This window comes from Gambusia affinis, linkage group LG21 (assembly GCF_019740435.1).
Source record: "Gambusia affinis linkage group LG21, SWU_Gaff_1.0, whole genome shotgun sequence".
Taxonomy (NCBI): domain Eukaryota; kingdom Metazoa; phylum Chordata; class Actinopteri; order Cyprinodontiformes; family Poeciliidae; genus Gambusia; species Gambusia affinis.
This window is the reverse complement of record NC_057888.1, coordinates 6,748,825-6,769,816: the sequence shown is the minus strand read 5'-3', so window position 1 is coordinate 6,769,816 and position 20,992 is coordinate 6,748,825. Positions and strand designations below refer to the sequence as shown.

At 39.3% G+C, this 20,992-nt stretch overlaps 1 protein-coding gene across 6 annotated transcripts in view; it reads right to left on the bottom strand.

Annotated features, from left to right (window-relative positions):
- Positions 1 to 603: 603 nt before the first annotated feature.
- The window catches only part of LOC122824221 (dnaJ homolog subfamily C member 13-like), a 35,400-nt gene continuing 15,011 nt past the window's right edge, over positions 604 to 20,992 (bottom strand). For 4 of the 6 annotated variants that reach the window (XM_044104565.1, XM_044104569.1, XM_044104568.1 and 1 more), the window contains exons 8-56: positions 20,422 to 20,517; positions 20,171 to 20,262; positions 19,837 to 20,006; positions 18,928 to 19,007; positions 18,685 to 18,854; positions 17,836 to 17,935; positions 17,153 to 17,260; positions 16,893 to 17,048; positions 16,742 to 16,798; positions 16,532 to 16,653; positions 16,355 to 16,430; positions 16,130 to 16,225; positions 15,349 to 15,489; positions 14,532 to 14,549; positions 13,286 to 13,368; positions 12,946 to 13,099; positions 12,755 to 12,858; positions 12,504 to 12,663; positions 12,359 to 12,421; positions 12,173 to 12,274; positions 11,169 to 11,273; positions 10,831 to 11,033; positions 10,650 to 10,734; positions 10,408 to 10,562; positions 9,744 to 9,789; positions 9,502 to 9,656; positions 9,193 to 9,394; positions 8,998 to 9,113; positions 8,414 to 8,492; positions 8,201 to 8,336; positions 7,922 to 8,106; positions 7,749 to 7,823; positions 7,424 to 7,543; positions 6,431 to 6,826; positions 6,228 to 6,341; positions 6,028 to 6,144; positions 5,783 to 5,960; positions 5,611 to 5,702; positions 5,214 to 5,313; positions 5,049 to 5,123; positions 4,824 to 4,936; positions 4,562 to 4,731; positions 4,433 to 4,475; positions 4,166 to 4,339; positions 3,906 to 4,085; positions 3,328 to 3,468; positions 3,114 to 3,257; positions 2,933 to 3,032; positions 604 to 1,667 (exon numbers count right to left, since the gene is read on the bottom strand). In XM_044104565.1, coding sequence (XP_043960500.1) covers positions 1,570 to 1,667; positions 2,933 to 3,032; positions 3,114 to 3,257; positions 3,328 to 3,468; positions 3,906 to 4,085; positions 4,166 to 4,339; positions 4,433 to 4,475; positions 4,562 to 4,731; positions 4,824 to 4,936; positions 5,049 to 5,123; positions 5,214 to 5,313; positions 5,611 to 5,702; positions 5,783 to 5,960; positions 6,028 to 6,144; positions 6,228 to 6,341; positions 6,431 to 6,826; positions 7,424 to 7,543; positions 7,749 to 7,823; positions 7,922 to 8,106; positions 8,201 to 8,336; positions 8,414 to 8,492; positions 8,998 to 9,113; positions 9,193 to 9,394; positions 9,502 to 9,656; positions 9,744 to 9,789; positions 10,408 to 10,562; positions 10,650 to 10,734; positions 10,831 to 11,033; positions 11,169 to 11,273; positions 12,173 to 12,274; positions 12,359 to 12,421; positions 12,504 to 12,663; positions 12,755 to 12,858; positions 12,946 to 13,099; positions 13,286 to 13,368; positions 14,532 to 14,549; positions 15,349 to 15,489; positions 16,130 to 16,225; positions 16,355 to 16,430; positions 16,532 to 16,653; positions 16,742 to 16,798; positions 16,893 to 17,048; positions 17,153 to 17,260; positions 17,836 to 17,935; positions 18,685 to 18,854; positions 18,928 to 19,007; positions 19,837 to 20,006; positions 20,171 to 20,262; positions 20,422 to 20,517 — 6,045 coding nt within the window. In that variant the 3' untranslated portion in view covers positions 604 to 1,569. The remainder of the gene's footprint in view (positions 1,668 to 2,932; positions 3,033 to 3,113; positions 3,258 to 3,327; positions 3,469 to 3,905; positions 4,086 to 4,165; positions 4,340 to 4,432; positions 4,476 to 4,561; positions 4,732 to 4,823; positions 4,937 to 5,048; positions 5,124 to 5,213; positions 5,314 to 5,610; positions 5,703 to 5,782; positions 5,961 to 6,027; positions 6,145 to 6,227; positions 6,342 to 6,430; positions 6,827 to 7,423; positions 7,544 to 7,748; positions 7,824 to 7,921; positions 8,107 to 8,200; positions 8,337 to 8,413; positions 8,493 to 8,997; positions 9,114 to 9,192; positions 9,395 to 9,501; positions 9,657 to 9,743; positions 9,790 to 10,407; positions 10,563 to 10,649; positions 10,735 to 10,830; positions 11,034 to 11,168; positions 11,274 to 12,172; positions 12,275 to 12,358; positions 12,422 to 12,503; positions 12,664 to 12,754; positions 12,859 to 12,945; positions 13,100 to 13,285; positions 13,369 to 14,531; positions 14,550 to 15,348; positions 15,490 to 16,129; positions 16,226 to 16,354; positions 16,431 to 16,531; positions 16,654 to 16,741; positions 16,799 to 16,892; positions 17,049 to 17,152; positions 17,261 to 17,835; positions 17,936 to 18,684; positions 18,855 to 18,927; positions 19,008 to 19,836; positions 20,007 to 20,170; positions 20,263 to 20,421; positions 20,518 to 20,992) is intronic. The other 2 variants (XM_044104566.1, XM_044104567.1) reach the window with 2 other exon arrangements.

Below are 20,992 nucleotides of genomic sequence, written 5' to 3'. Positions count from 1 at the left end.
CAGCGGAACTGCTGCACGCTCATTTGTGCTTATGAATATTCATAAATTAAGTATTCAAATCCATCTTATTTTTTTTAAAGTGGGAGAAGTAGTTATTGTCGGCTTTCTATTCTTCAGCTGAATGTGAATTTGAAGTTATCTTTGGACCTAAAGAGGAACAATCTTCTAGAGTAAGCAACAGCTTCAGTTATAGCTGTAGTAGTTGATCCAGAACATTGCTGCTTGTGTCACATCACAGTTCTAATATCTGTACACTGACTCACTGTAGCTCAGACAATAGACTTCAAAAATACCATTAGTTTACAAATCATTAAACAGCTTAGTATCAAAATACATTAAAGATCTGTTGTCATTGTATCAACTTTTCAAACCACTCAAGTATGTTCCTCTAATCTGAAACAAACTTCCACAAAATTGCCGAAACACTGAGTTCCTTTAAATTAACGCTAAAACATATTTGTTTAGGACTGCCTTCGATTAACAACTGGAACATAATTTTTTTAAAGTCTGGATTACAACTTTTCCATGGGAATGTAGTTCTTGTTTATCTGATGTTTTCATAAAGTTAAGCATTTTGAATCGTCTTGTTGCTGAAATGTGCTACATAAATAAATGTGGTTTACTATAATTCAAGCTGTTCACAAATCTAAATACAAAAGAACAACACTTTAGGTTCCCTTTTATTCTTAAAATTTTATGTACAAGTTGTGACTGATTTCATTTTTAAATGTACATTCAATATAGAAAGTTTATATACGTAATATTACATTGAACATCTCACAAATTGCACTAGTCTTTCAGATAAGATTTCAAAATCAGTCAAAGTCATTCGTCATGTATGCTGAAGCTCATTTCCTGTGGTTACTTTAAAGTTTCTATCTTTACTTAAATAGTAAAATGCTTTTTGCGTTCTGGGAAGAGATTTGCTTCAAACATGGTTGGCAGGGAAGAAGAAGGATGAAGATCAGAGAAATTAAAGGCTGGCTATCAGAGCTGGACAAGCAAAATCAGAAAGGTCCACTTCAGTTTTGGGAGCTTTCTTCCTGGGGAGATTGCACACTTTTTTCTTTTTTAAATATCCAATGTCATTTCTATTCCAAGTTATAATATTGTGATGTTTATGTAAAAAGAGAGCACAAACACGGCCAAATTTTCTGGGACAAGGAGAAGATTTTGGGATATGATAAACAAGAAAAGACTGAAAGAAGAGGAGAGAAATTCCTCTAATAGTAAGACTTGGGCTTTCTGCAACTTTCTAACAAAAAAAAACAAAAAAGTAAAAAATATATTCATACAAAAAGTAACCCTTTTTCTGTCAGAAGAATAAGTAGCACAGGAAAAGAAAATCCAAATATGGTCATTTGTTAAAAGAAAGTAAATCTTGAAGACTTCAGTGTCATCTGAAAGCCGGGGGAAGGAGAGTGATGCTGCATGACGAATTGCAGAGAATTTGGTGACTGTCTTCCTCGGTCTTCCCTCTCCCGTCCTTTGTGATGTTTGGGAAGCTGAGCGGTCCCCTCTCCAAGCTGTAGAAGGCAGTCTGGAAGCCTTAGCGTGACTGTCAGTCGTTCAGCCTTGGTCTCCGCTGTCGTTGTCTACAGGGGGTGGGACACTTGACAATACTGTCGAGCCAGTTCCTGCCGTGAGGTAACCTGCAACTCCTGGACCTGAAGGGCCACAGGGACAATGGGTTAGGCTGCATACAAGATGGGACTTAGAAGAGGTGGAGCTATAATGATTAAAGAGTGAATGTTCACAGAGTTCATCAATGTACTTTCCCTAAGTTGGAACCAAGAAGATGTAAAAGTTAAACTAAAGCAGTTTTCTCCAAATGCTCCACTTTTTAGGAGTCATAGACATGTAAAAGTATTTACACGCCTTACATTTAGTTCCAGCCACAACAGTGTATTCTATTGGGATTTTATATGATAGACTAATAACAAATCTAGTGTTATTTGGTTGCACTGAATATTAGAATAAATGGGGTTCAATATAACAGCGTACCACACTTGTTACAAGGTTTTGGAAACCTTGTATAATTTTACTCTAATTTTAAAAGCATGTCCTGCATTGTGCAAGTCTTTTAGGAGGAAAAAAATCCAAATAAAAGTGGGTTGTAATTTCTCTCAACTTACAATTCCTCCTCACTCTGGAACAAATATATACGTGGCCAAAATCGCCAAGTTGAAAAAACTCCGGGACGCTAATTTATTATTTGTTTTACAATTAAAAATCCATGTTTTGCTAGGAGATTAAAGGCTTATTTTATGTCAGGCTGGTAATAAAGCCAAAAAAAATTATAATAATTAGAAACAAAAAACAACTATTTCAACTTAAGAATTAAGCTTTAACATGAATGTTTACCTTAAAAAATTTTTAACCAAGAAAAAAAAAATCTAAAATAATAGCTTCATATTCACTTTAATTTTTATTATGATGACAAGAAAGTAGAAAAACTTTCATACTGATATATATATATTTACCACTGTGAGATGAAGACTTTGGAATGGAAAGTGGCATGATGGAACAAGGATGGAGGAAAGAAGGGGAGGATAATTATGTGATAGTAGGAGCCAGGCAAGAGTCTACCTGCATCAAAGCAAGAAAGAGGAGGGCTGTGGGGGCCCAGCTCTGGAGTCTAGAGCCCACCCCGCAAAGGGCTGCTTGCGGCCAGGAGAGAAGGAGTGGAAACCCCTGAGGAGGAAACGTAGAGGACAAAGAGGGAAGGGAAGCGTAGAGCCGGGAAGTTACAGGGATTGGATAGAAAAAGGATTGCTTGGAGGAATCAGCCAAGTGATTTTTAGGATAAAGCGAATCACTATGTTTCATCAACAGCTCAAAGAGAAGCAAGGAGGGCCGGCATTATTAGTAATTGGCAACGTTTTGCTTATGTTATTAATGTTAGCAGACTTAAAAAACAACAAGACTTTACCCGTCAGGTAGCCTGCAGTCTGAGTCTCTGAGATGAAAAGATCATGCTTCTGGTCTTTGAAAGCACTCCACACTGAAGACTTTGCAAGAATTTCATTCACCTTTGAAATGGTAATTACAAAGAGTTTTTATTTGTAAAACAATTATTGTCATTCCATTTCCTTAATTATTAAATATAGTACCTGCTCTCCATACTGCAGACTGCGAGTCATAGACTTGAGTGCCTTAACTATCTGCGCTTTAGTAGCTGAAGGGTTTTCTAGAGTCTCCAGGCCAATGCCTTCCAGTAACTTCAGAAGGTATGGAACCAGCTCCACCCTTAAAGCCTGTGGATCAGAAATAAGGATGTTATTTTGAACAATAACAGGGAAAGTTCAACAAACACCCACTGCTTACCTGAGCCACCAGCTCTGTCTGTTCTTTCTGAAACATCCGGTTGAGAGCTTCACACGCCAACCCGGCCATGTCTGCTCGAGATTTCATCCCGGTCATCAGGGGACCAATCGTCTCCAAAGACGCCATGGAGCGAACGCACAGCTGCACGTTGTGTGGCCAGATCAGACAGTTGGAAAGTGGGGTTATTACATGGTTTCTGTACATTTTACATGTCAAGATTAAATATTTTGTCAGACTCAAATGATCAGAACAATCCGTTCCAACCCTAAAAGCCGTGGACAGATATTTCAGGTTGGACATCCGGTCTTTAGACAAAAAAGGTGAGAATGAAAACGCTTCTATCCAGTATGTCATGTTTAAATTAAGCTCGAAAAAAGAAGAATAAAAAATCCCAATTTAGCTCAGAGGAAAGTAGAATTGACAGATGAATGGACAAACAGATAATATCTGGAAAATATACATATTTTTTCAAAGTTATGGTCAACTTTCTGCCTATCCTATCATTGTAAAGGTTCTTCTGTGGCCACGTAACGCAACACAGCTGCATGCTACATGTATGATGCATGTGAGCGTCTGACCTCATTGTCTGACAGGACGTGGATGAGGCGGATGGAGCTCTTTGGCACAGCGTTGTTTTTGTGGTTGAGTGCTGCCAGGATGCGAGGCAGGTGACCAAGAGGGGGAACCTGGTCGGCTAGATGGGTCTGGGTGCTAAAAAGGCAAACGGCCGCCGTGGTAACAGTCTCCAGGCTCTCACCCTGCAGGAAGCAGTTTATGTCAGGCAGATGATCATAAACTCTAGGCTTATTTATGTCTAGTTCAACATTTTGGTGCGCACATTGGGGTTGTTCTTCTCCAGCAGCTCGCTCAGCGTTTCCAGCAGCGACACAAGGAAGTCTCGAGGTTTCCGCAGAACCCATCCGGGCTGAGCGATGAAGATGCGCAAGAAGACTCCGCCGACTTCGACCTCGCCCTGTCCAGCTCCGTAAGCCACAGTGAAGTCATCTGGCAACTGAGAACACATGAAACAAATCCATTCAAATGCAAAGAACAAAAAAAAAAACAACAAAACAAATCGTCTTATTTACCAGCAGCTCAAACTTACTTTCCAGTTCACGTCAGGATTATCCTTTTGCTGTTTGAAGTGCCTTAAAAATAAAGGATTTACTATTAAATTTCCAACCCACTCATCTGTTTCAAAGGTGATGACCATAAACTCAATTGAGACACATACTCAAGCATCATCTCTCGCACTGTGGTGGACACTTTCTCTCTCGAGGTGTCATTCCAGATGAGCTCAGGGTTTTCATGCGTTCCCTCGAATATCTGAACCGCTGCCTCGGCGTTGTCTCGCATGGCGTCCATAAACACACCGGGAAGGAAACGCATCAGCGTCAGACGCACCTAAAGAAGGAAAAATGTATCAAAGGTTGAGTTAAAGATACAAATAGAGGAGAGTCTTTTCAGAGGCTTAATTAATATCTGTTCATTCTGACCTTTGGTCCAACCAGCTTGTCTGAGGTCATCTTGGAGAAAAGCTCTGCAGTCTGAGTGCGGACCTGTGGATGTGTGCAGTTGCAGAACAGGTCCAGCAAATAAATCAGAGCACCTGTGGGAGACGCAGATCAACAAAAATACTCACTAAGGCAACATTTAGAAAGACATCAACAGTTTCTAAGAAACCTAGTGGACCTTTAAGACCAGTAAGAAACCTTACTGACCTTTGGCCATGGCCTCTTTGACTATCTTTGTGTTTGAAGTTAGAGCATGGAGAGTTTCCAGCACCATCTGTCTGCCTAAAGTAAGCAGCAACAATGTCAGTCAACAAATCCATTATGAGAAATAATCAGAGAGGCAGTAAGTTAAATATGTTTGTGTTTTCTTACTGGAGGGAAGTGAATGCAGCAGCAACAACAGGTTGGACAACACCAGGGACTCGGCAATGTTGCTCACACATTCCTGGTTTGATGTCACTGTATTCACAACCTGAAAAAAAATAAAAATAAATAAATTGCTTTCCATCAACTAGATAAATTAATGTCAATTTTCAATAAAATCATATTAGTTAAATATCAACTTGCATTTTACAAGGCAATCGTGATTAAATATAATATATAAATTATATAGGTTTGCACATATATTATTTGTTATAGAACATAATACTACTTGATTAAAATAAGTCAAAGAATTTTAAGTTTTTTTAATGATTTAATACTAAAGCATATTAATTATGTGCTTATGCATAAATACTTGTGAACACGAAGGATAATAATCCATCATTACCTCCAAAACGAGCTGTTGCACTCTACCGGCTCCATGAACCCGCAACAAAGAGAAGAGCAGCTTGAAGTGGCCGATACACTCCGTCTCAGAACCTGAAATTATTCGGAAGGAAGAGGTAAGAACAGAAGAGAAAAAGCAACGAACATCTGGATACACTGGAGTAACATCTCACCTGGGTTGTTCTTAATGACGTTGCGGAGAGCCTCTAAAGCCATCTCAGCGAAACAGAGCCTCTCTGCATGCTGCTGGGACTCAACTTTGTTACTCTGACTCATAGCCAGCAACGTGTGGAGGTACTGAGCCTGAGAGCCCACATAGTCCAGCAGACAGGCAGCAAATGCTTTGGGGTACTAAACACAGAGCAGTATTATAAGGCATTTTTATTTAGAAAATAAGATTGTAGGTTGTAGTGCTCACCTCTAGCGGGAAAGTAGGCTGCTCGTTGTAAACCCGGACGAAAATCTCCCCCACTATGAGCTCTTTGTTGTGATCGTCGAACACAAAATCGGCACCAAAGGTTTTATCGTTTTCTCCCTGTGATAAAACCACAAAGTTGTTTCAAGAATAACTGTGCTTGACAACTCGCTAAGCGACGATTGAAGAGTCTTTATTCTTACTCTCTTGATGTTTCCTTCCTGCTGACCCTCCAGAAACTCCAGCAGCTCGGCTCGTGTCCTGTTGTTCCAGATCAGGTAGGGATTCTCAGAGTTACTGTTCAGCAGCTTCAGAACCTAAACCCCCAATAAGTCACACTCTGTTTAGTTTTTGAGAAGTTTATAACTGTAAAAAAAAAAAATCATATTTGATCTTTTTAACTGACCTCAGCTGGAGACCCTGTTCCCAGCTTCCTTGAGATGTACGGTGTAAGCATTGCGGCTAAGCTCTTGCGGATGGTGGGGTTTTCCGGTGGGGTGCCATCCACGCCGTTTGTCTCTGTAACAGGATTGCTGGCGTCTGGGGGGGTGGGTGTCTGAGTGTAGCCTCCTAGTCGGCTGAGGGCCACCAGGCTGAGCTTGGCCAAGCTGTTAGCCACCTCCTGCTGATTGGTGTCCTGGTTGGCCTGGACGCCGCTCTCCTCTAGCGTGTAGTCGTAGTTGAACAGGTAGATGAGAAGATGCCAAAGTACACCAGCGTGGTACAGATGGGTCTGCAGGAAGAAGTCTATGGCGAAGGAGCTGATGCACTGCACTGCCAGGGCCGCCGTCTTTGGGAGACCCTGAAAGGAGATGAGGAGGAGAAAATAAATCGCTGAATAGCAAAACCCTGTGACTGACCATATTCGTCAAATATGATGACTTATGGAGCACTTTACAGTCAAAAATCAGCACAATATCCTTCAACATCTCTTAACCGCAACATATAAACTGTTTAGCAAGTGACGTAGTAAAAGTGGGACAGAAGAAACTTGCTGCTAAAGTTTTGGAGTCAAAGACATAAAAAAAAAGCACAGATTTTAATCAAAATTGAGCTTCAATAAAAGTGAAAGAAAAAGACGACAGAATAAAACAGATTTGTGCAGTAAAATGCTGAGCCTGTCTTTCTTTTTTAATGTCTTTTCATACAAAAGACATATTTTGTGTTATATTTTATATATATGCAAGCTAAGCAGCCAAATAATTATTCCTCAAAAAAATATTCTGGTGATTTAGATGCAGTAAAACTGAAACATTTTATTGCCTCAATTAATATGCCAAAAAGTTAAATTAAATACCAAATCAAAAATCATGTTTTCAAGATCATTTCTTCTTTAAGAAAATACCGTTTCCTGCTTTAATATGCAGTAGGATACAAGTGAACCATGAAGGATGCTCACCTTTCCGTAAAACAAAATGTGACAGAGGTCCCGGATGATGTTTGGCAGCTCGATTATCTTTTCCCTGCATTCCTCAAACTGGGCTGCCACACTGTAGCACCTACAGATGTGCCCGCACACCTTCAAGGAGTTGTCAGAGAAACCGGGTTTTAGAAATTACAGCAAACAAAGAACATGGCTTTCAGGGTAAATCTTTACTCTTCTAAAGACTGACATTTTCCGAATTCTCAAATCTTTATATTGCATTTTTAAATTGTATATACAAAAACACCTGTATGAAATTATAGAAAAGATGTTTTCAGTCATCAACCTATACATGTGTTACCTGAACAGCCATGTCATCAGGCTTACTGGATGCAGTCAGAACAGCAACACACCGAGAAAGAGCTTCCAGTAAAATCTGCACAAACACATTTTTTCCCCTCATTAACCAACAGGATAGAGGTGGACATTTCATCTGAACATGGCGACATTCAGAATTGGTTAAAATACTGATACCTCAATCCCGTTCTCCCGCCGCAGTTCCTCGGCGTTAAGAGCCGAGCAGTTCACCGTGTGGAATGCCAGCTCAGCAGCGGCCGGGAGCAGAGGCGACGTTTGGGAGAAAAGCTGCGCATCGTCCGTCTCCATTTTGATCGTTTTGATGAGCATGGGATAACCGGCGTACTTGTATGGCTCCAGTTCTGGAGAAGTAGTCAAAGTGTCAGTATTAGCAGAATATATCAGCACTAGCTGCTTTTACATGGGTAGAGCTGATGCTTAAATCCATGCTGAAACCTTTCTGATGTCGATTGAAAAGGATGCTCTGAGTTTTGAGGATCAGGATGATGTTTTCTGGGTCAGGACCGTCTACGATCCGGGCAGACTTTGTGCAAAGGAACTCGTACGCTTTGTTAACTTTCTCGAACATGTCCTGGAAGACAAGAGTAAACACAATAAGGATTCTAAGCCTTAGCAAACATTTATCATGAAAATAGTAATTGTACATACCCTTCCTTCTGGGTTTTTGTCAGGATGGTACTTCTGTGCCAGTCTGAAGTAAGCCTTCCTGATTTTACTCTCTTCATGCCTGAAAACACAAAGGGCTGCATTAAATAATTGTTTACATAGTTTTCTACATTTCTTTCAAATAAAAATGCAAAAAACGTGAAAGCGTCTGAATAAAATCCAGTCAAACCATTAGCCATCATTCAACACCTAAAAATAAATCCAGATGATCTCCAAGGGTCTCAGAGGTTCATTGTTTTGTGATAGATCAAAACTTGTTGGTGTGTTAAAATGATAAACTCAAAATCCAGACCTAAATTTTGTTCTAAATCTGTGGCACAGATTGAAAATGAAAGTGCACAGAAGCTCTCTATCCAATCTGATTGAGCCTTAACCATTTTGCAAAGAAAAATGGGCAAAAATCCAACCTCTAGGTGTGTTTAAGTTGACACCGCTCAAATCTCTTGTAAACACAGTTGCACCAAAAAGGTAATAAAAATGAAAAGGGGCTGAATTAAAATATTTGAGTTAGTTTAACTTTTTGCAGTGTATTATGAAAACTACAGCAGTAAATTTCTTCCACTCACTGGCCCTGTCCTTTGGGGAGGTTGAGAACATCGTACGCGTCATCCACAGACATTGAGGGTGGCTTCTTCTCCACCTCCCGCTTCCAGGCTTCAAGAGTGTCTTTCAGCAGCTTCACCTTCATTAGCAATCACAGAAGTTGATTATAATACTTAAATAATAAGAGTCTCCGACCATAAAAGGTAAAGAAAACTCACAGCGTCTCTTATAGGCCAGTTGGGGAAGCGGGTGGTATCACACAGATGCCGGAGGTAGTAAATGTTGCAGAAGAGCTCATTGTCTAGCTGGGGGAAGCTGATCACAGGGATGGGGCAGTACTGGTAGAGAGCTCGAGTGTTGCTCTGCAGCCTGGGGCTAAAATCAGCAATATGGGCGGCAATCTTCTCAATCATCATTCGCCTGAAACAAAATAAGAAGCAGGCATAGATCAAATGACAGAATCATTCATTGTTGCGACAATAACGTTACAAGTAAACTCGTTTTACAAAGCAGAGGTGACTTCTCACCTCATCTCACTGCTCCAAATGGCCTCAGGTGTGTCAAATTCGCCAAGGAATATCTCAGAGAAGCGCTCAGCTTCGTAGTTCTCCAGGTAACACACCATGGCTTCTGGTAAAGCTGGTCCCAGAACGCTGCGTTGTACGATGTCCTGACCTTTGGACTGCACAAGCAACATAAATTAAATAACGTTTTAATCTCATTTCTGTCACAGAATCTTGAATTACAATGTCGGTGTCATGATAAGCACCTCCTCTGATTTGAAGGCTTGTTTTAAATGAGTGTACTTCAGGAACCTAAAGAGAAAAGAGAAATTTCACAGATTTTATTTTATGCATCCTACACACCAGGATTTCTAAGCACCTAGGTGAGAAAGATACAGGCTATTCCAGACTAATATCTAATATTCTTATTTATTTTTAGACAATGTTCAAAAGGTGAAAACGGATTTTTTTACCCTTTAAAAATCCTAATGTTTCAACCATTATGAGTCAAAAATAGAGGGAAGGAGGAAGGAAAGAAAGAAGGAAGGAAAAGAAAGAGGGAAAGAAAAGAAAGAGGAAAAGAGCAAGACACAAAGAAAAAATAGCTGAATGGCATGATTTTCTGACACTTGGGATATGTCTGTGATATAATGTAAAGCCCAGATGGATGAAATGACGTAATTTATAGAAAATGGAAATGTTTTTCCAGACTCCATTTCCCTCTTCCATACTTTTGCAAATCTGGAAAACAACTTAAGTCATATTTCATACCTGTTCTAAAACTAAGCTCAAGTCCAAATGTTTAATATGTTTTTAGCATGATTAAAACTCAACACCGAGTTTCATCTACAAGTAGGCATGCAGGCTGAAAAGAGCAATATTCCAAGATGATGCATGCCCCTAATAATAATCCTTGTGATGCGTTATTACCTCGCAACAGGCAGCACGTTGGAGCCTGTGTACATCATGATGAAGAAGAAAATCCCTGTTAAATAGAGGCGCTGCAGATTTGGGTTGTCCTGCATCACCAAGTACAACAGGTTGGCTACCTTTTCCACCAGAATGGGGTCAAATGTCAGCAGCAACTGAGAGGAACAGGAAAACAAGAAAAACAAACAAATGAATTTCTGCCCAGGTATAATACACCTGTAGCACCCAAACTGTAGACATACCTGGACAATATGTGGGAGACAGGCATTGTCGCTAATCATCCTCTTGATTTTAGGTAAAGGTCGGATGATTGCGTTATCCTGGTCCCTGCACAAGAAATAAAAGCAAATGCCCAGATTATTAGTCTTCATGAGCTTTTTCTTGAAACTGGAGGGAAAAAAACAGAAAAACAGCAGCAATCACCTGCTTGGGTAATACGAGCACATGGTGATGAGCATGTTGAGGATCATTGTAGCCAAGTCGGACTCGTTCATCACTGGCTGGCCTGTGGCCAGGAGGCACCACTTCAGCTGAGGGATGGCCTGTAGGGGGCGCCATCCGTCCATTCCTTGAGCCCAGCAGCGCGTCTTTGCCGTCAGGACACCCGTGTTCCAAAACTCCTGCATCTGGAAAAAAGAAAGATAGAACAAAAAGATTGCATCTGAACAAGGAGGGAAACGTATATACAAGTAGTAAAAAAAAAATTTAAAAAAGTAACGGCATAAAGAGATGATCCAAAGGCCAATGTGACTACTGCTCACCTCCTCAAAACTAAAAGGTCCTCTTCTTTCTTTATCTGCATTCCCAAAGTACCACTCTTTCTCACCCTCCCTCTTCATGTCTGGTGATGCCTCCAGAACGTTGCTCTGTGGAAATACACAAGAACCATGTTTAAGACTAAAGAGACTATTTTTAAATCATAGGTTCCAAAATTGGGGTCTTTGGCACCCACTGGCTAATGGTCAAGGTTATAAACCATAATGATTTCGAAACCTGGTGTGAAACCTAAGTGTGTTAAAATGTTATGAATAGTGCAATAGGAATAAGTGTATTTAATATGATTTATTAATTTAACAAGAGAAGGAATATTTTCTCTTTCGGTTTTAAAGCGAAACAGTTCAATCAAAATTGAAATGTCTGTAAAATCTGCAAGACTGTAATATTTGATTTGCATTTGTAAAAAACAACAAATTTATGTAAAGTCTTTAAGGATGCAGTGCAAAACACTACGGTTAAAGAATGTGTGTATTTGTGTGCGCTACTAGAGTGCAGATGACTTGGGGGCTTAAAGCAGTTAAAGATCACACAGAACAAAGTTTTATTCTATGCTGATGTTACTTTTCATTTTCAGCTTCCACATTTCTTTGAAATAAATGCATCAAATACTGTTTGGATGAAGAAAATTTACACAATTTTAGTTAGACAAATAGAAAGTTTTCAAGTCAAGATGAAAGTTTGAGTAGTGGCCTGCAAGAAAGAGATCTCTTGGCTATCTGATGGATGTTTAGAGCTTTTGCAAGGATGGATGGGAAAAAATAAAGAAGACTTGAACATTCAACTGAATCAAAAGTATAAGTGTATGCATACTAATACAGTCAGGTTATTGCAGCTTTTTATTTTCTTGCATTCTTATTATTTCAGTTTTTAAACAGTTTTATTGTGTGATATTAGTAGAAATTAAAAAGTGGAAAAACAACTGGAATCATTTATTATGGTCTTAATTGATTTCTAACCAAATAGGAATTCACAACTTCACAGTTTTCACCTGAAGTGGAACGGTAGCTCTGCTGGTGTGCAGGTGGGCTAAAGTAAGCAAGTCCACCATGATACGAACTCCGTTTGAATCCATCACATCCTTCACATTTTTCTGCACAAAAAAGATAAAAAGGAATCATAAAAATGTGGGTAAGATAACACACTTGTGCAAATTTGTTCCCATTTTCCAGGTTACCTTATGTAGAATGAGCTTGTTGAGGAAGAGGATCAGCCTGTCCCTCTCTAGTTTGTCTGTACACTATGAAAAGAACAAGATTTCAGAATTTACTTATGGACAGTACGCATAAAAAATGTCACCTGCACTGTTTCTCAGCACATACCCGGTCCAGCATGCCAACAATGTATTTTGTGTCTGTGAAAGGACCAATCTCCTCAAAGCACTTGCCGTACACAATTGCTAGTGCCTGTAGGCACAGGCACTTCATCATGACTTTGGGTGTGAGTAAAAAGCGATGGTAGAGCTCATTGAAAAACTCATATCTGCAAATAAAATGAGGCATGACATGAATCATACTTTAAGGAACTGGTGTTCAACAATCACTGTGGACAGATGGGAGAACTGGAATCTTACGATCTCTTGATGGCACTCGATTCTTCATTTTCATCTTCTTCCAGCAGCAGACGTAGGTAATAATCTCCTATTTTTATCTCATCAGAAAGGCACTCGTATTTCACCTGCACAGATTTACAAGCAAATGTTCTATGATCCCAGATTTCTGAACAAGTAAGAAAAACACATCCAGGGTGGAAGTGTGTCCAAACCTCAAACTCCTGGTGATTCCAGGAGATGACGGTGACGTTGCCGAGCTCACGGTCCACACTGAAAGCACGCATCTCTCCCTCCAGAGAGTCACGCAGCTCCTCCCTCGTTTTAAGGTTCCAGATGAGGTTGGAGCGCGCATGGTCCAGCTGGAATCTTTAATAACAGTGGTTTTATTCTTTCACAAGCTGGAAAGCTACTAATGTATAATTTCGACCAAACAGTTTAGCGATGTTTAAAATAAAACAAATAGCACTTCAGTTACAAAAGTTGCTGTGGAAATATGACAAAAGTAAGTTATGAGTCATACATTAAATTTTATTTGTGATTAAAATGAGCTACCTGTAATAAAACAGCTCCCAGTTTGATTCAATCTTAATTCTCTGTCTTCTCTTCCTCAGGATGACTGGCTTTTGGTTTGGATTCTGAAAACAAAAACAAAAAAAACACACCTTTGAATGCTTGTTTTAGTTGCTTAGTATCATAGCATCAGATCTCCAACATTTCAGTAAAACTGAAGATGAAACGGAAACAACATGAGTAGACTTTTAGGAAAAGATGAAAATTAAAACACTTCAAGGGTCAATTTGCCACTTCACCAATTCAACTCATTTTGCCCAACTTTTATTTTGACCCTGTAAATAAATTATTCATCTAGTTAACCTGATCTGCACTTAAACGGTGCTTTAAGTGCCACAGACTTAAAGCACTCTTTAAGTCTGCTGCTCAGACTTAGAGGGTGCTACAAACCTTTCCACCTCTTGCTGTGCCTTGCTGGTCAGCTGACTGCAAGATTGCTACACTTTTTCCTCTCCAACAAGATAAACTTCTAAGTTATTTGGAAATATAACTAATGGTAAAACAAAATCTGTACAATCAAGGTGTGAAAACTAAAAATAACATCAGTCTTAGTGACATGACCAGATAGCCCAACTAACTACCTCATGTTAACTTGTTAAATACAGCAGTGTGGCCATAAGGAAACCACTAACCAGAGAAAAATGCATTAATTTGATTGGACTCTGGAGCAAAGGAAGAAGCTCATGTGTTCAGATAAGTCCAGATTTATCCTCTTCCAGAGTGATGGGCTCTTCAGGGTAAGAAGATAGGCAAATGAAGTGATGCACCCATCATGTCTACTGTAGGAGCTCTACAATGAACCACTGAATCTGCTTTTCTGTATAGCAGCACACAAGAAAACAAAAAATGATGCCAAAAGTGTAGAAAACAGAGCTGGATGGAAAATTCTACTCTAGGCAAGTTGTTCTCCTGTTTTAGACAACTTTTCTGTTTTATTTATGACCCAAACTTTCAGTAAGTTTCTGGAAGCTACAAACACCCAATTCACTGAGTGTTAATCTCTGGAAGCTGCCTGTAATGCAAGTAGAATATGATTTATTATCTAGTCGACTGTATGTTTATCTTTTTTTTTATTATTATTTTGTTAGGATACTAGCTGATAACTGGCAAAACAGAGGAAAGAAAAGGCCCCAGAATGTGAGATGAAAACTGGAAAATGGTTATTTATGAACTATGAGAAAACAAAATAAAAAGGAACATCTGAAACCCATTGGTTAGCCCTACTTACCAAGTTGTTTCTGTCCTGCTGCATTGTTTGACAGCACAGAAACCAGATGTGACAGAGGGGAGGGATGGGGATAGAGACACAGAGAGGTTATTGTTCCTCAGATCAATCACAACAAGGGTCATAGGTCATTACTTTGTGAATATTAAAGAGACTGACGTGCAAAGCAGTAGGTAAATCTTTAATATTCAAAGGGTGAGTAGATTTCTGTGTTTTTAATCACAGCAAAACAAATCAACAGGTTAAAAGTTAAGAAATGGATGCATGTGGTTGAGGAACAGTGAAGAGAGCAAGCATATCAAACACCTTTAGTGTTAACTGACGATTTCGAGCCACTGAAAAGTAAAGAAGATGCAAAAGATGTCAGATTATAAGAGAAAACCTGAAAGAGGAATGGATTTAAGCCACTGAGACATCAACGAACAAGCAAAAGTGAACCACGGTTTTATGAACTAGTTTCAATGACAACACTTATTTCCTGCCAAACAAGTATTAAGGCCAAATAGCAAAGCAGTTTTAATAAACACTTAGATTGCATTTAAAGTTAACCTAAAAAAACTGCATTGCCTCTAAAAGAGAGCACACACTTTAGATGAAAAATTAAATCTTTACTAAGATACCCTGTAAAATGCAGCACCACAGCAGACACTGCTTTCATGCAAAATAACAGCAGCAATGAGTTTGGCCCTGCGAGCTGCAGCAGCAGTCCACATCAGCAGCAGGAGCAACATCTTAGCAGCCAGCAACAGAAGCTGGTAGCTTTTGCCTTCTGTCTCAAGGCAAAAGCTACAAGAGCTCTACTAAAAGAATACATGTTCACCTCCTTCTGGGCAATGCCCATTTTATCCCTCCAATGCATCAGCACCAGGTCCGCTTTCTCCTTGGCAAACTTCTCCACCTCTTTGGCTGCTTTACCTGCAATTCTCTGCCACTCAGGCACCTTGTTGCGATTTAGCTGATCCTACAGGAAAGAAGAGCAGAAGAGTAACAGGATATTATTTTATAGTCTACTGCAATTAAAATGAAAATATGTTGGGGACAGAAAACCTAAAATTTGTGACATAACTGAATTACTAAACTCCTTAGTGTGCATAAGTAATTTTAAAACGCTGTTCCCACAAAAAATATGATTTGGATTTTTTGAAAAATCAAACATTTTACCATACCCCATTTCTTTTTTCCCCATAGTTAACCAGACCTGAAAATGATAAAATCAGGTGGGACAGGTCACCTGAATTGTGTCAGAAGGAACTCCGTTAATGGTTTCTACCATTTAAGGACAACATTACATTCATACTGGTCAAGCACTAGGACCAAACGGAGTGTGATTGGCCATCTTTGCAGTACCTGTGCTTGCACTAGAAAACTTGTAAAACTAGCTGGCCAGGACTTCTCGCTCAATGACATGGTGCAAAACATTCTGAAAATGCTTTAGCATCATAATGATCGATGAGAAAAGAAGTAGTGAGGACAATACAGCTTTTTAAAAACATTTCTAAACCTCAGATATAGGAATGAATATGACTCATCACCTACATGTCCTAAACCATGAAAAAAAAAAAAAAAAAGTTCAGAAAAGAAAAAAAAAAAACACCACATACCGAAGCGATTTTTAAGTTGTCCCGGATGTGCATTCTGTCCATGTCTTTCTCTGGAACTGGGTCAGGACTGTCCAAGTAAGCCAGCAGGCCGGTTGGCTGCAGGCATAAGAGCAAATTAGTGACTTTAGCGTACGAGAATACCAAACCAAATGACAGGCAGGCCACAAATAAACATTGGAAGACATTCTTCACATCCAGCATCAATGTAAGAGTTCAGAAGCGTACCAGGATTCTCTTGAGGAGGTTCATAGCCACAGGGTTCTCCGCTGTCCACAGTCCCACCAGGTGACGACTCAGCTGCCTGAAACAGACGGATTAATAACAAAAAAACATCTAATTTAGTTCTAAATAATTATTTTACTCTAAAGAAGCACAAAATGTATGCATTTATTGAAGGCTGACCTGTTGGTGAGCATTCGCTGGTCTGTGCTGACTGTGAATAAAGACGTGTGTAGGTGTCTTGGTAAGGCCCCTTCACTCAGAGCCAGCTCTTGCATCTTTGTGGCAATTTCCTTGTCTCCTTCCTAAATATAAACATTTAGAATCACAGATCAAAACCTGATAAATATGACCAAGAATTTAAAAAATAAGTTCATTTAACAAAACACTTGCCTCAATTATAGCTTTCATCACAAGACCAGCTCCTTTTACGATTGCCATGGAAGGATGCTGGAGATAGGATTAGCTTGATTTAAGTCACTTAAAGTGCAAAACATTTATTGTAACAAAGAATGTGAATTATTTGCAGCCTTAGCCTTCTTGCCTGGAATAGTTTGAATAGTGTTCGCCCATCGGAGGCAACCATCTCAAGCAGCATGTCAAATTGCTGCCCTTCAGTGGTTTCACTGTAGGGGGCGCAAAGTGCAAACGTTAAGAAGTCCAATAAGGAGCTGATGACCAAAGCTCCAGTTCCATGGTCCTGTCAAAAACAAATGAAAGAGGGGAAAAAAACCATAACTGAACACCAAACTGCATTTACGTTTAAGCTTCAGCAAAGCTCCTGACAACTGGAAGGATAGTTACCACATTGGTGATAAATTTTTCAAGAAGATTTTCCAGAAACTTCTTGGAGGACAGAAGAGAGGCCTTATTTAGCTGTTCCTGTCTCAGGTCATAGTCATCGTGCATGGGCTACAAAAAAAGCAGAATAATCTCAACCATGGTAAACTATGATGCAATCCCCTCCACAATTACTTCTACCTATATATCTTTCATTGCAATATAGTGGATCCCTGCCTAATTCAGTTTTTGTGGCTTTTTCTGTGGGAATGCAGCTTAGGAAACTCAAACACCAAGGTGCAACACTACTTGACATGCTATTGGCTGGTGTTTGGAAAGCAGCCAGCCGAGAAGCGACGTTTATTTTCCTCAGCGCTGACTGGCTGTAACTCCCAAAGAGTGGAGATAACATGTTCACGGTTGTAATGGTAGGGCAAGCCTCCCAAATGCCTATGGTTTGGAAGGATCTACTTATTTTACAAGAAAAGACACTGATCAAGTTATCAACAAAATGTAAATAATAAATGATCATACACAATTTCAAGGAACCTTTAGGTGTATCAGTTAAACAGTTAAAGTGGGAGTTTTTACCAAACTCTGAAAAAGTGCTGAAATTAAAGATCAGGATATTTTTCAATTTTTAAAATAATCAGGGAGGATCCTGTAAATACAATATACAGTAGAAATAATATTCAAAATACACTTACACACATAAGAGCACAGAGCATGTCAATAGCGGCATGAGTCACACCATTGTTGTTCCTTTTTAAAGCTTTGACCGTTTTTACTCCCAACTTTTCCCTGAACCTGCAACATACAAACGCATATATAAATAAAACACAAAAGAATGACCTTGCTCCAATAAATTCATCACTGTTAATGAGAATAACCAACAAATTAATACAAATGCCGGTCTGGGGTTGGATACACAAATAATTCATTGCTTCTTAAGTGACTTGTTGTTTCTTTTGCTTAAACAATAAAAAAAATAATAATTAAAAAAAAATCAACATTTCTGAAACGTTTGGATGTTTTTATGAGTCTGTGAGAGGAAACAGCAAGCTACAACAGCAATGAATCTCTCAGGAAAGCCAATTCTGGCTCCTCAGCCTCACAAGCTACAAGGAAAAATGGTCAATTACAGTTCCTCTCATACATCTCAGTGACCCAAGAAGAATGCCAAAATAAATAAAAGGATCAGAAAACTGAATGGGCAACAGCAAATAATGAAAAGTGATATGGAAGCGTAAAAACAAAAATGATAAAATGCTGAAAACAGGAGGCCGAGACGTATTAAGACAAACTGTCAGCCTGAAAAGGATCTAATTTCTGACTTGCTTGTCTAAAGACTTCAATAAAAAGTGATGGATGACAGTGGAAAAAGATATAAAATACAGACAAAAAGGGCAGACTGAGATGCATGGATTCATATTTACGTTGCATCTGTGAGTCCAGACCCTTGACCAGACCTTGGAATAACAGAGCATGCCTGTTACCACCAGCAGCTCAGCACGGCAAGACTTTAATATATAAAGAACAAAGAGCTGCCATCTTACTTAGGCAGCTGGGTGAAGGCCTGGAAGCCGGCCTTGGAGGCCACCAAGCGTCGGATGGCCTGGAAATGGCTTTCCAGCTCTGAGTTCAGAGCCGGGAGCTCCACTTCCTGGGCTAGCAGGGCCAGGATGGCGTTGTTGATGAGCTTCTCCTTGTTCTCAGAAAAAAGACCCTGGACCGAGAAAAGACAAGGGTTTCAGTCCGAGTCCAAGCTGGACAGAGAAATAAAAACTGATCAAACTCACATCTTGGGTAACTGCATGGAGAACTCCACTGTAGGATATATTGGCATTGAATCTGAACACTGAATCTGCAAAGTTTCCACCTGAGAAAAGCAGAAAAGGTTTAAATGTAAAAAGATAGACTTTCTGAAAAAATTTTAACTTTTGCAGAATTACGGTACATTTTCAAGACTTTGAAAATGAATTTCTGGTAATATTGGTAATAACGTTTACCAATATTATCAACATGTTTTTACAGTAATTTTTTTTTTTTAAACATACAACTAACTTATTGAAAACCTCAAACAAAGAAATAAATGCTTTTAAACTCCGACATCTATTCCTGAAAGATTTAGAAGTCTAAATATAACAGCATCATTCTTTATTATCTTCTTTATGAACATAAATCTGTCTCTACTCATTATGGTCACATTTCTACAAAATATTTATGTGCATTTTGGAGTATCACAGTAGAAAAGGTCAATGGGAACAGAAATTTTTTTATAATTTTCTCAATTTCAAAAAACATGTTTTCAGTCATTTGAGGTGGTTTTTGGCTTATTCAAAAAGAGTTTATGCCCCAAAGTGGAGATGGAAACACATTTGTCAAAAAGGTTCTGACGTAGTGAACTCTCCCAGTCCGAACTTCCAGAACAGAGGGGGAGGACTCTTTCCAGTGACATGTGGTCCACGTTAGTTTGCAACTCCTACATCTTGTTCATCACCCGGGTGATGAACAATTATGCTTTCCGTAGTCTGGTTGATTTGCTCCAGACCAGTAAATAAAAACGCACCTAATTGCATTTTCATTTTTGTAAAATTTAAAAATTTTGCTCAAAATTCACATGACAATTGGATGGAGATATAGATATGGGGAAGCTCAATGTTTCTGTCTGAGATGAAACCCCATTCAGAAGAAGAGCTTTAACTCACCAGGAGGAGGCGCTGCCAAGAATCTGAGATGCAAACTCTCCACCTCCTCATCCACCGGCATGCTGAGCAAACCCCATCTCTGCCCTCTCTGCGTGGGGGCCATCTTGACACAAACATCCCTGTTGCCCGATGCTCTGACTCCATCCAGGAGACTGGCTAGAAGGGAGTCCCTGGACACACAATTGAAAAACAAATTTGTTATTGGGTGCAAAGCAGATTAAAGGCTGTGAAGCTCAGCCACATCTATGCAAAGTAAGAAAAAAAAAAAAAAAAAAAAAAACACTTAGGGTTGTAAATCTAAAGCAAACACAGAAAGAGATTTGTGTTTGCAGACCTTTCAGTGGAGGAGTACTTCCTAATCTGGCCTCGGATGAATTCCACTGTAAACACCTGAGGGTTATCTACATCACAGATGAGTGCAAACACCTGAGGGAACAGCAAGAGAGTTGGAGAAAACTTTGCAATTCTAGATGTTTACTTGCAGTTAATCGCAATGAAACAAATATAATTCAACATTTAAATTTGTCAGAGTACAACTGAGCAGTAATATTTTTATGACTTTATGATGTTTGTGTTATATCTCACCTCTCCAAAGGGTTTGAGTGTGACTATGTTGTAGGAAGCAGGATCGCGCTCCACTAGACATGTTTCTGTGAGGGCAAGGATTCGCTTAACTGGCTCCTGGAAAGCACAACAACACTGAGATTATAATACCAATAAACACAAGCTGCTGAAGCAAGCAGCTGACACTGAATTAAATATTTCATGCTGCTAAGTCAAACGGACCCAATTAAACGAAGAAGGAAGTGACATTATTATCTAAAAAGATAAATTTGGTGTATAAACCTTTACACCAAGTAGAAGTGGTAAAATTAACAGAAATGAAGTAAAAACAAAACAAATTTGTCTGGAAAGATCAATTATAAATCTCTGCAGAGAATTTTTCTTGTACCAGCAAAGAGTTTTACCGTTTGGAGACGTTTTCAATTTGCCAATATCATTCTGAAAGCCCTCTCCGTACATATTGGTATAGTAGCAACGATGTGTTCCACCATTAAAAACAAATGGGTACAAGGCAACACAAGATCAGACTAAAGCCTACATTTCCACAGTGGAGATGGTTTCATCATGCAAATAAAAATAACTTGTCCTGTAG